The sequence below is a fragment of the Sceloporus undulatus genome, chromosome 5, assembly GCF_019175285.1.
Source record: "Sceloporus undulatus isolate JIND9_A2432 ecotype Alabama chromosome 5, SceUnd_v1.1, whole genome shotgun sequence".
Classification (NCBI taxonomy): domain Eukaryota; kingdom Metazoa; phylum Chordata; class Lepidosauria; order Squamata; family Phrynosomatidae; genus Sceloporus; species Sceloporus undulatus.
In genome coordinates this window covers 190,483,570-190,499,246 of record NC_056526.1, presented here as the reverse complement: position 1 = coordinate 190,499,246, position 15,677 = coordinate 190,483,570, and the positions used below count along the sequence as shown (strand labels likewise).

At 44.0% G+C, this 15,677-nt stretch overlaps 1 protein-coding gene across 1 annotated transcript in view; it reads left to right on the top strand.

Moving 5' to 3' along the window:
- LOC121931197 (transcription factor COE3-like) overlaps nt 1-15,677 on the top strand; it is a 151,542-nt gene that overhangs the window by 68,060 nt on the left and 67,805 nt on the right. Inside the window, 4 exon segments of the mRNA XM_042468647.1 lie at nt 8,557-8,713; nt 9,232-9,295; nt 11,650-11,705; nt 14,978-15,051. Coding sequence (XP_042324581.1) covers nt 8,557-8,713; nt 9,232-9,295; nt 11,650-11,705; nt 14,978-15,051 — 351 coding nt within the window.

The following is a 15,677-nucleotide window of genomic DNA, read 5'->3' as shown; positions in this document are numbered from 1 at the left end:
GTACACTTTGGGGGAAACCTATTTTCCCAATTTTTGGAAAAATGAATCAAGATTCTGCAAACAGAAAACTGGGCCAAAACTAACAAGATATAGAATGGGTGACACCTGGCTTGGTAGCAGCGCATGTGAAAAGGGATCTAGAAGTCTTAGAGGAACATGAGCAAGCACTATGATGTGACAACTAGAAAAGCCAATACAATTCTAGAGGTAGTGTCTAGATCGAAGGAAGTAATAATGCCACTCTATTCTGCCTTGGTCAGATCTCATGTGGTATCCCATGTCCAGTTCTGGCACTCAAATTTCATGTTGAGAAGCTAGAGTATCCCCAGAGAAAGGTGACCAAAATGGTGAAAGGTCTGCAAACTACCAAGTTCTTTTAGGAGCAACTTAGGGATATGGGTTTGTTTCACCTTGGGAAGAGAAGGTTAAGAGGGGACACGATAGCCATGTTCAAATATTTGAAGGGACATAATATGAAAGATGGAGCAAGCTTGTTTCCTGCTGCTCCAGAAACTTGGACACAGAGTAATGAATTCAAGCTACAGGAAAAGGGATTCCACCAAAACATTAGAAAGAACTTCCTGACAGTAAGAGCTATTCAACAGTGGAACACACTCCCTCAAAGTGTGGTGGAGTCTCCTTTGGAGGTCTTTCAACAGAGGCTGGATGGCCATCTGTCAGGGGTGCTTTGCTTGTGTCTTCCTCCATGGCAGAATGGGATTGGACTGCATGGTCCTTAGGGTCTCTTGCAACTCTTTGATTCCATGGTTCTAACCCCTTTCTTGTATCTTTACCTTCCTCAGTGGTGTGTAGTGGGAATGGCACCCAGTTCTTCTTGCACTGAAAAATGAATCATAGAGTTGGAAGAGACTGCAAGGGCCATCCAGTCCAACCCCATTCTGCCCTGCAGGAACTCACAATCAAAGCATCCCCGGCAAATGGCCAACCAGCCTCTGTTTAAAGAACCTCACAAAAACTCAGCATCTCTATCTCCTTCATGTCTTTTGCAATCCACAGGAAGAAGGTTTTTCTCTCTCTCCAGGCTCAAGAGCACATTCTCCTCTTTTAGACAAAACATTGGTTCTGGGGGTCAAATGTGAACAGAAAAAGAAATTTCGAAGCAACCTGCCTGTTAGTGGCTCATTGGCTCCCCCCCCCCCCCCCCCCGCTTTGCCCTCTTGCATCTGGGTGAACGTCAAGTGATTACTTTCTCAAGACACTATAGAGACTTCCAGACTAGCTGTCTAATCCCCCTCCTTTTCCTCACGCCAACAGTTGATTTGAAAAGAAACCTGGCAGACAGGATGTAATCTGCCAATCTGAGATCTTCCTCTCTGGACCACATTTATTGCAGAACAGTTTGTATTCCAGGCATCAGGAGGCAACGATGGTGCAGAGGGTGGCATTCGTGGTCTCCAGCGGACCAACTAAACTGGCATGTCCTGCATGCCCAGGTTGCTGATAATGTGTTTTCGTGCTGATCATCTGCGGCGGTGGCTGGCAGAGAGCCAGTGTGGTGTAGTGGTTGAAAGTTGGATTCTGGAGATTCAAATCTCCGCTTGGCCATGGGAATCCACTGGACAACCCTGGGCAAGTCAGACTCTCTCAGGCGAAGGCAAGGGCAAACTCTCTCTGAACTAATCTTGTCAAGAAAGCCCACGATACAGTCACCATAAGTTAGAAATTACTTGAAGGCACATGACTTGAAGGCACACAATAGTCAAACTGTAGATGGGTTCACTGACCTGTTCACCAGTTTGCTTGTTAGCACAATTCAAAGGGCTGGTCATGACAAATAAAGCTCTGTGCAGCTTAGGTTCAAACTTCCTGAAATACTGTCTCTATATGAACCTGCCAGAGCCTTCAGATCCACAGGGGAAGAATCCTGTTGATGTCTTACATGAATGTATCTATGTACATACCTTCAAGTCGCTTGTTGACTTATGGTGACCTCATGAATTTCATAGGGTTTTCTTAGGTAAGGAGGACTCAGTTGTGATTTTTGCCAGTTCCTTTCTTTGCAATATAGAGTGGGCCCTTGGTATCTAGTGGGGTTTGGTTTCAGGATCCCCCGTGGATAACAAAAACCATGGATGCTCAAGTCCCATTAAATACAATGGCATAGCAAAACGTTGTCTTTTATATAAAATGGAAAAAAAATCAAGGTTTGCTATTGGGAATTTATACTTTTTTTAAACATTTTCAAGCCGTGGATGCTTGAATCTGGATAGAGCTGACTGTAACCTACAGCACTTGGTGTTCATTGGTGGTGTCCCATCCAAGTACTAACCAGGGCTGGCCCTACTTGGCGTCCAAATTCAGATGGATCTGGTGCCTTGGGAGTATTTAGGCCCTTGATGCCTTATTTAGTCAGGAGTAAAAAATGGCTGGAATTCTGCTGCTGTCCATTTAGTCTTTGGAAGTTGATGGATTGCCCCTTTCTTTTTATTCCTTTGCGCTCCTATTTTTAATTTCCCCCCTTAAGTTTATGGTTTCAAATGTAGAGATGTGCATATTTCAAACTGCTATTTACACATTTATTATTGTGAATTGCCTCCAGGGTCTATTTTACTGAAAGGCAGCAGCACCATAAATAACATTAATTTCTGTGATTTTTTTGAATGTGTTATGCTTGGGCTTATTAATTATCCAGCTTTCTAGCACCTGCAGATCTGTCCTTCATGGCTTTTTCACCTGCCATACAGAATCAGCTGCCTTTAAAAAATTTGATTCTGGCTCTTTGGGCTTGTAAATATTTATTATCTCTTCCTATATTGGACACAGGGACAACTTTTGTATATAGCACAGAATATTCAGCAGCTAAAACATCTCACGGCCTTTGTTTTGGGAAAGGCCATGCTTCTAGTCCCTATATAAACTGAAAATGAATCCAGACAAAACAGAGGTGCTTACTATCAAAGATCCTAATCTGGGGCTGGAGGGGTGTCAACCAGTTCTGGATGGGGTTGCACTCCCCCTGAAAGACTGGGTTTGCAGTTTGGGAGTGCTCCTGGATCTATCCCTCCAAATGTCAGCTCACATAGACGCAACAGTAATCAGCTTTGGCTGATGCGCCAAGTGCGCCCCTTCTTAGAATTGGAAGACCTAAAATGAATGAAGAAGGTATAAGAAAATGAATGACGGTTAGAGTAAGTGTAATGGTGAATGAGGAGGGAATGAAGCCAGATAAGATAGAGAGAATAAGAAGGAAAAGGGAGAAGTGAAGGAAAGAAGGTTAAAAGCAGGAAGAAGGATACAAAGGAGAAAGGATGCTATAAAGTAGAAAGATACAAGGAGGGAAGAACAGTTGGAAGGCCATCATTACGAAGTATATTAAACTGATAATTAAAGGTTGCAAAATATTATATATATATAGGTATGTGTGTTTGAAAGTTTGTCTGTGCGAAAGTTTGTGATTGTATATTTAGATATTGTATGTTATGTTTTAAGATTTTATGCAGTTTTTTAAAATGCTCAATAAAGATGGTAATGCATGTGGTGGTAACCTCAAGGCTGGACTACTGCAATGCGCTGTACATTGGGCTACCTTTGTACCAAGTCCAGAAACTCCAACTGGTTCAGAACATGGCACATAGACTGATTATGGGTATATCCAGGAGCGACCACACCACACCCCACTGGCTGCCAATTAGTTTCCGAGCAAAGAACAAAGTTGGTTATTACCTTTAAAGCCCTACATGGTTCGGGTCTGGATTACCTACAGGATCACCTTCTCCCATACAGTCTCAAGTCCTATGGGAAATGTTTGCTGCAACTGGCCAGGACTAGATTGACAGTGGCTTCCCAGAGGACTTTTTCATCTGCAAAGACTGCGGAATGACCTGCCAGGGGAGATACAACAATTTTAAATCATGACTTTTTAATTGTGTATGTGCAGTTATGAGTGTATTTTAATGATTTCATAGTGTTGTATTTTAACTGTGGGTTTGTGTGTTTTTAATTGTGCATTTTAACACGTTGTGCCTCGAACCTTGAGGAGAGATAGGACATAATAATAATAATAATAATAATAATAATAATAATAATACCCTATTCCTCTGTTGTTGTTATTATTATCATTATTATTATGAAATTGACTACAAAAATAATTAAAACATTCTTGCTCTGCAGCAGCAATAATAATAACAGTAACATTAATAATAAAAATAATACCACCCTAGTCCTCTGCAATTGTTGTTGTTGTTGTTGAGGAATAGGGTAGTTGCCCCAGCTTTTGGAGTATGATGGCCAAGTTCCTGTAGGACACAGTGTGGTGAATCATTCTAATAGAATCATAGAAACTCATAGAATCATAGAGTTGGAAGAGACCTCAAGGGCCATCCAGTCCAATCCCATTCTGCCATGCAGGAAATCTCAATCAAAGCATCCCTGACAGATGGCCATCCAGCCTCTGTTTAAACACCTCCAAAGAAGGAAACTCCACCAGTGTCTTTCAGTGTTGCAGCCCTTACTGTCAGGAAGTTCTTCCTAATGTTGAGGTGGATTCTCGTTTCCTGTAGCTTGCATCCATTGTTCTGGGTCCTGTTCTCTGAAGCAGCAGAAAACAAGCTTGTTCCTTCCTCAATATGACATCCCTCATAAGGAATGGTTTCCAGACCCTTCACCATTTTGGTGGTCCTCCTCTGGACATGCTACAGCTACTCAATATCCTTTTTGAATTGTAGTGCCCAGAACTGGACACAGTATGCCAGGGGGCTGACCAAAGCAGAACTATTGGGAGTATTACTTCCCTTGATCTAGACAATACACTTCTGTTGATGTGACTGACCTAGAATCGCATTGGCCTTTTTAGCTGCTGCATCACCCTGTTGACTCACGTTCAACTTGTGGTCTACTAGGACTCCTAGATCTCTTTCACATTTACTGTTTGTCAAACCAGGTGTCCCCCATCCTGTTATGCATTTCATTTCCCCCCCTATGTGTAGTGCCTTATATTTCTCTGTGCTGAAATGCTTGTAGGTTGGGCAATAAGTTTTTTAAGGCAGTCCTGACCATGCACTGCTGTTTTTGATGGTTGAATTGGGGCTGAGTTCCAAAGCCAGAGCGATTGTCCTTCTGCAATTGGCAAAAAGAGCCAACAGGTGGCATCATTTTATCAAGCCTGCCTGAAAACAATATATCTCTAGGGATGGGTGAGAATGTGGTATGAGTTTTGGGAAGGGAGTCTGTGCGCCCAGATTTGCAACTTGCAGATACCATCATAAATATTCCAGAAGAGATCTTTGAGGGGGGGAAGCCCAACTCAAAGATTTACCCATGTAGGCAAAAGGGAGAAAGGTGCTTCTCTTTGCAAAGGGGGTGACAGTATTCAAAAGCCCTGCTCAGGACAGAAGTAGGAGAAGGAAGCTATGTACATGCTGAGCCTTTTGGTTCCTTTAATAAGTAGAAAGGCAACACGGGAAGTTTCATTTCTGGTTGTGGTGCTGTGTTAACCAGGGATGTAAACCTTCACTTATTTCCTGCCATAGGACCTTATCACCCTACGAATCCCAGGCAAAAATGGGATTTAAAAGTAGGAAAAAACCTGCAAATGCAGGATGTTTTTCAGGCAGCGTTTTTTTTACAAAGAGCAACAATGTGAAAATAAAGCGAACGGAAAGTTGACACCTTTTTACTTTTGAGAACTTCCTAAAAAGATGTCATTTTTGTCGACTTTCCATTAAATGCATCTGGAAAACATCCCTCATTTGCGGGTTTTTTCTACTTTTGAATCTCATTTCTGCTTAGTGGGATAAGGCTCGTAGTGGGGCTGCATCTGCCTCACAGGAAAGCAAAGGCAAACAAACTCCTTCTGAACAAACCTTGCCAAGAAAACCCTGTGATAGATTCACCTTAGGGTTGTGCAATCTAGAAAATCTGTATGACTAGCCAAGCATTTTCTTTTCAGGTGCAGTGGTACCGAATTGTAAAAGTTTTGTATGGCTTGGGTTTTGCACCGATCTAAACAATGCCTCCTACATATTCTGTGACATTAAGAGCTGCAGAGATGTCTTTCTTCCGCTCCCTCGTCTTTGAGCTTATATTATGCCTATGAGTTGTTCGGATGAACTGTTTTCATTTCTGCTCCTGTGCTCATGGAGTGGGCTCTTGGGCTCTTTTCATCGGTGTTTAACCTTACTGCCATTCAAGGCGGCTTGTTAAATTGCTCGGTTTTGTTACACCTTCCGGGAGGAGTCTGGTTTAATGCAGTCAGATCGCAGTCTGATTTAATGCAGAGCGTCCTGTTGCTATTCATAGCATTGTTCCACTTGATTGGCTTTGGCTTTTCAATCTACATTGTTGTTATGATACTTTGGAGCAGGGATGGGGGAAATACAGCTGGTGGGGCCACATGTGGCCACCAAGCCAGTTTTGGTGACCTCCAAGGGCATTGTTGTTGTCGTTGTTATGTGCCTTCAAGTCATTTCCAACTTACAGCAACTTTAAGGGGAACCTATTCTGGGGTTTTCTTGGCAAGGTTTGTTCAGAAAAGCTTTGCTGGTGCCTTCCCCTGAGGCTGAGAGGATGTGAATTGCTTAAGGTTTCATGGGTTTCATGGCGTCAAACCTTGGTCTCCAGAGTCTTAGTCCAAAGCTGAAACCACTATACCATTCTGGCTCTCACCAAACTAAAGATCCCAGGATTCCATAGCACAGAGCCGTGGCAGTTAAAGCGGTGTCAAAGTGCACAATGTAGATGCACCCACTGATCCCCCAAATATTCCCCAACATCCCAAGGGGGTATAAGAGACACCTTTAACACATTCCTACCCCTGGCTGTTTTTAAGCCTAAGAGAATACTCTTGCAAAAAGAAGACCTCTCCTGGACCTAAAGTGGTTAAGAAAACATGCAAAACGTGGTGCAGGAACTCTCAATCAAAGCGTATCTGTCAGGTAAAAAGCAGGTGAAAAACAACTTCTGATGAAATTCCTTTTTTGACACTGAAGTCCTTTCTGGTTTTCAGTCTGGCAGCCCTAGCTGGGGATGATGGATTTGTAGACCCCAAACTGAGGGCAAATACTATTCTCAACCTTTTTTGCCACTCTGGGCAGAGTTCATATAAAAGAGATCCAAACAGATCTCAGGAGATCTTTCTGCAAGCCATCGGGAATGCTTCTTAGGAACTGTTTAGCCAGTTTCCATCAGGGATTTTGATTATTTTCCTGACTTGGCTGAAACGATCTAATCTGTCTGTAACTTTTAACTCTTAAATGTGCCTGAATGGAAGGATGTCCAGGGGTACCTTTGTCAGCCATACAGCAAAGTACAGTAATATCCCAAATCCACAAAACAGAGTTGGGACAACCAAAATGCACAAAATACTTGCATCACGTACAGGCCTATCCAGATTATTTTGATATAGTAAATTTTAAATTATGAGTGTTAAATGTGGATTGTTATTATTATTCATATCCATAGGTTCTTTATCCATAGATTCAATCACCCACCCCTTGAAAATATATATATATATTTAAAATAAAAATTGCAAAAGTACATCTTGATTTTGCTATTTTATATAATGGACATCTTATTTACCATCCCACTGTATTTAATTGGACTTGAGCATCCATGGATTTTGGTACTCATGGGTGGTCCTGGTAGAGGATATCAAGGGCCTACTACATTTTGTACTTTTTGTTTGGTCCGTTACCGTAAAGGTATTGCTGTTTTGTGGATTTTGGATGTTATTATACTTTGAAAGAAAGTGGTCCTTCATATAAAGAGATATCCTTTTGCAATGGAGATTTCTTACTTAGAATAAAGCCTTTTCCTTTAAAAGTACTTCTATGTCTCACACTCCTCTTTTGTGCACCTTTATTTGGTATTGTCCCCTCACCAGAGTTGGAAAGGGAGGAAAGTCTCTGCCGCATCTGAGACGGAAAATGCAAGTAGAATCCCAACAACATCCCACTATGTTGCTAAAAAGGGGGAATTCAAATCAGTGGGTGGTGGTAGCTAAGATAGATGCTCTCTGGATATCTCATTCGACTCAGCAGAGGCAGGAAAAGAAGACCTCAGAAACATGTAATGTTTGGATGACACAATATAGGAGAAGGGTAGGCAGAGCATGTCTCCTGGGCAGACCCCTCTTTTGTGGTCCCTGAAGCCACCAGACCCATAAAGCCCCCACACCCATTTAAAAGAAACTATTGCATTTTTGAGACAATTTCTGAACCACAAACCATCAAGAAAGCCATTCCAAATGCATGAAAACATATGAAAATGCCCACACCTCACCAGTATCCTAGAACTGCATTCTACCCCCCCCCCCCCAGACCTTTATTGTCCTCTGCAAAAGTGTCACTTCCTGGTGCCATTTTGAGAAGGACTGTGCAGAGGCAAATAGAAGTTTAGGGGCTTAATGGGGGGGAGGGGAGGGCAGACCCTGGTCCTTATATAGAACTTTGCCCCTGGTCCTTATGTAGTTGTCAACCCCAGATCTAGGAGGTCTTCTTTGGCTCTAACAGCCTCCCTGTTGGAGATATGGCCCGTCATCTGTTCCTTCGCCATCATGTTCTCTAAAGATCTGTTTTTCTTTCTTTCCTTCTCTCCCAGTGGCGTTGGACTGGCCCGGGCCCACTTTGAGAAGCAGCCACCTTCCAACCTCAGGAAGTCCAACTTCTTCCACTTTGTGCTGGCCATGTACGACCGGCATGGGCAGCCGGTGGAGATCGAGAGAACGTCCTTCATCGACTTCGTGGAGAAGGACAGGGTAAGGAGCCACTTGGGTTTGTGCTGTCATCTCTCTTCACTTTCCCCAAGAAAGTTGATGAAACAGGGGAGAATCCGCATTGAGCAGTTTGATACCACTTTAGCTGCCTTGGCTCCATCCTGCCGAATCCTGGGATTCATCGTTTGGGGCAGGGATTAGAATTCTTTGCTGCTAGATCACTCCAGTCCATTCATCTGAACAACAGAACTTTAATTCTCTGGGAAAGAGGGTTTTAAATCCCCTCAACTATAAATCCCATGATTACATGGGAAGGAGTCATATTGATCATACAGGAGAGGTGGGGCTTGTGGGAGATAATGGAGAGCAAGAGGACACAAGTTACCCCATTCTTATGTTGGTTTGGGTAGTTTGGGCTATCTTTTACCCTAAAAATTGGCCAGTTTTCAAACATTTGACAGCTTTAGGGTTTTTTTGGAGGGGTGTTTGACCTGCCAACATCATAAGGTATAAAGAGTACGGGTTGTCATTGTTCTTCCACTCTTTTCACTTTTCTTCAGGAGCAGACTGGAGAGAAAACCAACAATGGCATCCACTATCGGTTACAGCTGCTATACAGTAATGGTAAGGATATTTCATGGCAGGTACAGTGGTCCCCAACCTTTGCTCCTCCAGTTGTTTTGGATTTCAGCTCCCATAATTCCTGACTTTTGGCCAAGTTGACTGGGGTTTCCAGATCTGAAGTCCAAAACAAATGGAGGACCAAAGGTAGGGACCCACTGCAGTAGTAGATTAAATACCTATGTTTAGCCATAGGGAAAATCTCCCATGGCTGTGCTGGAAACACCAACACAGAAATCCTGCCCGGCTTCTATGATCGATGAGTGGTCAAAGACACATGCTCAGGATGGCTGTGGGATTGCAGAGGGATAGAAGGGCTGTAGTCTCCCATAACTCATGCTTAGTCCCCAGGGAGCCCATCTCCCCAAATCTCTGGTATAACCTCATGAGGAAGTTTTTTGTGTACTTAATTTATCCATCAAAGCCATTTCATCATTACTTTTGGCTGCACAATGGAGTCCTCAATATGGCTAAGAACAGTGAGATATTCAAGTCTTTTAGTCCAAGTCTCAAGTCTCTACCTTCAAGTCTCAGGTCCTTGCAAGATACTTTCAAGTCAAGTCTGAAGTCTGGGCCCCAATGTTTAATGCGGGGTGCATTTCATGGAGAGGGACAGCAAACGTATTAGGCAATGGGCTTGATGTGAGGGTTGAGATCTGCTCAGCAACCTGTCCCTACTACACATCAGAGGATCCTTCTAGATATTTTCAAAAGCTCTAGAAGCATCCTTCCACCTCAAGCCTATTGCCTAATGCATTTGCTGTTGCCTTCCAAGAAAAGCACCTCATGTTCGGGGCCGAGTTTTGCCTGCTGCTCAGAGTGAATGGCACCAGCAAGTCAGTCACTAAAAATATACGAGTCGCAAGTCAAGTCAAGGCAGTGGGTCATTTTTGTCAAGTCCAAGTCCAGCCATTGACATCCAAGTCAAATGCCACGAATCTACATCACAGGCAAATAATATCACAATTAAATCAGTTTGATGCCACTTCAATAGCCATGGATCCACCCTATGTGAATTGTTGGGTTTATAGTTTAATGTGATATTCAGAATTTTCTGGCAGAGAACTCTAATGCAGGGGCTCTCAACCTTTTTGACTTCAGTTCTGAGACTCTCTCATTGCAGGCCATGTTAACTATTGTTTCTGGAAACTGAAGTCCAAAGCAGCTGGAGTAACAAAGCTGAGAGCCACAGTTCTAGAACTTCACCAAACTACAAATCCCAGCACACTGTGGAATGCAGCCATGGCAAATTTTAAATGGTCACAGAGTCCTATAATTGTGTCCTGCGAAAGAGATCAAAACCCAGTAGAAATATCTAGGAGGTTTACTACCACCATTCCCTGGTAGATGTGAAGAGACCACAAATATTCCCTCATTCTTCAATGGTATATGAGGCATTCGCTTCCCTCTGCCTTTTGGAGATTTGGAAACTGTAGTTCTGGTGGAAGTACAGGGACTGAAGATCCAGAATGCTCAGCAAATGTTGGGAGTTGTAGTGCAGCACATCTGGGCTGTGCCGGGTTGGGAAAGGTTCCTCAAGATCCATGCAGAAATACAGTTCCCAGAATCCATGATGGATGAACGATGAGGGAAACGTTGGCCCATTACAAATGGGCAGGAAAGTACGCACGGAGCGCATACTAGGGTTAGAAAGGGCCGGTGCTTCCGCACTCCCTAACTCTAGTGTGCGCTCTGCACGCACAAAATGGCGGTGTCCGTTCCACACGGCCGCCGCCATGAGGACGTCATGACCGCGCCGCCTCTATACGGGGTGGAGCAGACGTGACGTCTTTGCTCCGCGCCAGGGCGCTTAGTACGCCCTTAGCGCAGAGCAGGAAGGAGCTCCGCTGGGCGCAGCCTTCACACGGCTGCACCCAGCAGACCAAAGGAGAAAGGGGCCAAGCGGCCCTTTTCTCCTCCTCCCCGCCACCGCGGGGTGTCCTTGGGGCTTGAAGCCCCAAGGACACCCCTTTCCAGGCTGCGGGGAAGGGGCCTTTGCCGCTTCCCTGCAGCCTGAAAAGCGACGGATCGGGGTCTCAGTGGCTGCCGCTCTAGACGCTGAGGCCCCGATACAGCAGGGAAAGGGGCGGGTGCAGCCCACCCCAAACGGGCGGTCTGTAACCCGTCAATGGCAGCTAAAGCAGCATAAAACTAGTGTATATTCCTAGTGCAGATATGCCCAGGAGGTCAACAAATGGGTAACTTATAAGTAGTTCCAACCTCCGTTCTTCACGACCTTTGCTGCATCCTGTGTGCAGTCACCATGCTAGCTAGGGCATTCTGGGAGTTGTAGTTCTAAAACGAGTAACTTTTCCAAGCTCTTGCTTCATGTTTCCTCTCCTTCTGTTTCTCTGCAGGTCTTCGGACGGAGCAAGACCTCTACGTCCGGCTGATAGACTCAATGTCCAAGCAGGTAACAGTGTCCGGTGCTGGGAGGAGTGGGATGGGGAGTATTTTTGCAGGCTTGGCCAGTCTGGGGAAGGAAAGAAGCATTTTGTTTCCAATCTGTTATGAATTCTCCCATTTAAGTGGCAATGGAAATGGCCACACTACACTTTGCATCTTTCCATTCCAATAAACATCTATAGTTGGGGTCCTCCAAAGCATGCTGGGAATTGTAGGATGCTGAGAAGGTGATCTCAGTTCCCAGTATCCTCTTGGAGGAAGAAATAAATAAGATGTAATAAAATCCTATGAAATTTCTTGGGTTGTCATAAGTTGACAGGTGAGTTGAACACACACACACAAGTACAGTCGGCCCTCGCCTTACGCAGGGATCCGTTCCGGATCCCTCCACGTAAGGCGAATTCTGCCTATGCTCAAGCCCCATTGGAAACAATGGGGCTCGTGTACGGCGGTGCGGCGGCACGTAGGGCACAACAGGAGCGCACACCCATTCAATTTAATGGGACGCGCCACCCCTTCCTCCCCACGTGCACACCCCGGCTTGAGCTCGTAAGCTCAAGTCTGTGTAAAGCCGCCTGCGTATGACGCGGGCACACTGTATTTTAAATCTGGGGAGTAAATATGCCCTGGCTGCATCTGCACTGCAGAAATAATCCAGGTTGACACTGCTTTCATGGCCATGGTTCAATGCTATGGGATCCTGGGAACTGTAGTTTGTTGTGGCACCAGAACACTCTGACAGGGAAGACAAAATGTCTCACAAAACTACAACTCCTAGAATTCCATAGCATTGAACCATGGCAGTTAAAAGTGGTGTCAACCTGGATTATTTTTGCAGTTTAGATGAAGCCCTTACATGACTTTAAAGTAGGCATGGGATTGTGCCTAGTTTAGAACAGAGACTGCTGCCAAGAAATCAGAAGACTTGGACTTGGAAGGTTGGCTATGATGGAACTGGACAAGATCCTAAAGTGTCAAGACAGATCATAGAATAGAACCCTAGAGTTGGAAGAGACCCCAAGGGCCACACAGTCCAACCCATTTCTGCTATGCAGGAACTCTCAGTCAAAGCCCTCCCTGTGACAGATGGCCATGCAGCCTCTGTTTCAAAACCTCCAAAGAAGGAGACTCCACCACTCTCCAAGCCATAGTATATCATTGAATTCTAAAGCTAGGATTGCTCATGCCATTATATTTCCCATTTCTATGTATGGTTGCAAAAGTTGGACAGTGAAAAAAAAAACTAATAGCAAGAAGATGCATTCATTTGAGATGTAATACTGGAGAAGGCCTCTATGGATACTGTGAATTGCTTTAAAAAATCCACAAGAGCTCTCTATGAGAAAGTTACTTCTGAGGATGAGAGCTCCCAGCATCTTAGTACAAAGCTTGGAATAGTTAGTTAGAATCATAGAATCATGGAAGAGACCACAAGGGCCATCCAGTCCAACCCCCCTGCCATGCAGGAACTCACAATCAAAGCATCCGTGACAGATGGCCATCCATATGGGATACTGGGACAACTGAGTCTTTTAGTCCCCTCCCCCCCCCAAAAAAGTAACTTTTTCCAACTCTGGTTTGGACCTTTTTTGTGGGTTTTTCGAGCTGTGTGGCCATGTTCTAGAAGAGTTTTCTTCCTGACGTTTCACCAGCATCTGTGGCTGGCATCTTCAGAGGATGTTTGGATCGCTTCTCACCTTGTCCTCTGGAGGGAGAACCCCAAGAGCAACAACTCCTCTCTTACAAATAATAGGAAAATGCTTCATTAAGCTTCAACCTCATTAATCAACACCATTAAACGGGAAGGCGAGTGCCTGTCGGTGGTGTTAATGTGGATGTGGATGACACAGGGGAGGCCTCTTCTCTTTAGCATCTACTTAGCACTTAGTGCCCGGCACTGTTTAGAACACAAGGATATCGCACACCTTCTCCGGGGGCCATACTCAGGGTTGTCTACTTTGTGCAAAAGTATAAAAATCAACAACACACAAATGATTTTGCACCACCAAGGCAACTGAAATCTATGACAAGAAAGGCTAAATTCTGTAGCTCTTACCTATTTACCTTATTTATCTAAATCATTTATATCTCACCCTGTATCTAAAGAGCTCAGGTCGGTGTACACTAAAATCATATTTTTAACCATTTTGAAACCATGTAAACAGTAAAAGTAATTTTTAAAAAGCTAAAAATGTTGTTAAAAAAAGGGTTTAAAACTAATTAAAATAGGTAAATAAAGAAAATAAAATCATACATCAACCAGCAAGTTGTAGTGGTTTGGTTGTTGGATTAGGATATTGCAAGACCAGGGTTCAAATCTCCAGAAGGCCATGGAAACCCACAGGGTGACCTTTCTCAGCCTCAATGGGTGGAAAAGGCAAACTCACTCTGAACAAATCTTGCCATGAATACCTTATGATAGGGCCAGTTTAGGATTGCCATAAGTTAGAAATGACTTGAAGGCAAATAACAACAGCAACAATTTGCCCATAAACAGATTTGTATAAAACTAATCATGCCCCAACGGCTTTACTAACCAATTGTCTTTTTACTCTGTGCCTGAATGATGGCACCATTGGCACCAGTTGGACCTCTAGGTGCCAGTATTGCAGAAGTCAAGAGTCAACATGGTGTAATGGTTTGAGTGTTGGACTATGACTCTGGAGACCAAGGTTCAAATCCTGGCTTGGCCATACGAACCCACTGAGTGACCTTGTGCAAGTCACACTCTCTCAGCCTCAGAAGATGGCAGTGTCAAACCCCCTCTGAAGACACTTGCCAAGAAAATCCTGTGATGAGTTTGCCATAAGTCAGAAATGACTTGAAGGCAAACAAAAACATTGTGGAACTGTTCGACAACCTGACTGAAGCAAGACAGAGGAGGGTCCCCCAGCAGATCTCAAACCTCAAACTCACATTATGAAAAGGCATGACTCACAATGATGCTAGGAAATTTGGAGGGAAGCAGAAAGAGAGGAAGACTGCATGCTAGATGGATGGTCTCCATTACAGAAATCACAGGTTTCAGTTTACAGGACCAAAGCAGAGCAATGGAAGATAGGTGCTCTTGGAAATGTGTCATCCAGAGGGTTGCCATGAGTCTAAGTTGACTTGAGGGCAGTTAATAAAACAACAACAACAATTAAATCAAATAATAACTTCCTTCTTTACTTTGTGGTTAGGAAAAAGCCTCTCCTAGTCCTAAAAGTATTCTGGCACTGAGTTTATTAATGTTGCACCTTGCCTGAAACCTCTCCTTCTTCTCTGCTTTGTTTTCAGGCAATAATCTACGAAGGGCAAGACAAGAACCCAGAGATGTGCCGTGTGTTGTTGACGCATGAGATCATGTGCAGGTGAGCGCTGCTACTCAGCACACACACACACCCTTTCTTATCTAACCATAAACTATTACTGGTATTTATTGAGACTGTTTTGAACATCTCTGAAAGGATACAGAAAAAGGTGCCAAAAAGAGCAACCAAGAGGTTGAGTACTCCACTCTGACAATCAGTTTTATGGTGGCTGGGAGTTATGATAGCAGGTGGAGATGCAGATCCCAATGACATCTTCAAGCACCAATTGAGAGCATGGTTAACTATGATAACCCCTGCTCTTTTCTCCAATCAGTGATCAGAGATAAGAGTAGACACTCGTCTTGCTAGTAGCTTCAGGGGAGATTTGGATATGGGGGGCTTGCAAGGCTGCTCTGCAGACCAGATGGGGAACCACCATGGGCTAACATTTTCCCCATTCCTGCAATAAGGGTCCCTAAATCGAAGTACAATGTGGGAGAATGGAGACAACTTGTGGAAATTGTTTGAAGGAGTAATTTCTTAGAGCATGCACAAGTAACAGATTTTGCTGTGTGTATGTGTCTGTGTCCAGAAGGAAAAATAAGACTTCACATTTAACATTCAGAATCAATGTACCTTTGAATAAGGGTTGCCATGATGAATAGAGGACTGTTGAGTCCTGGATG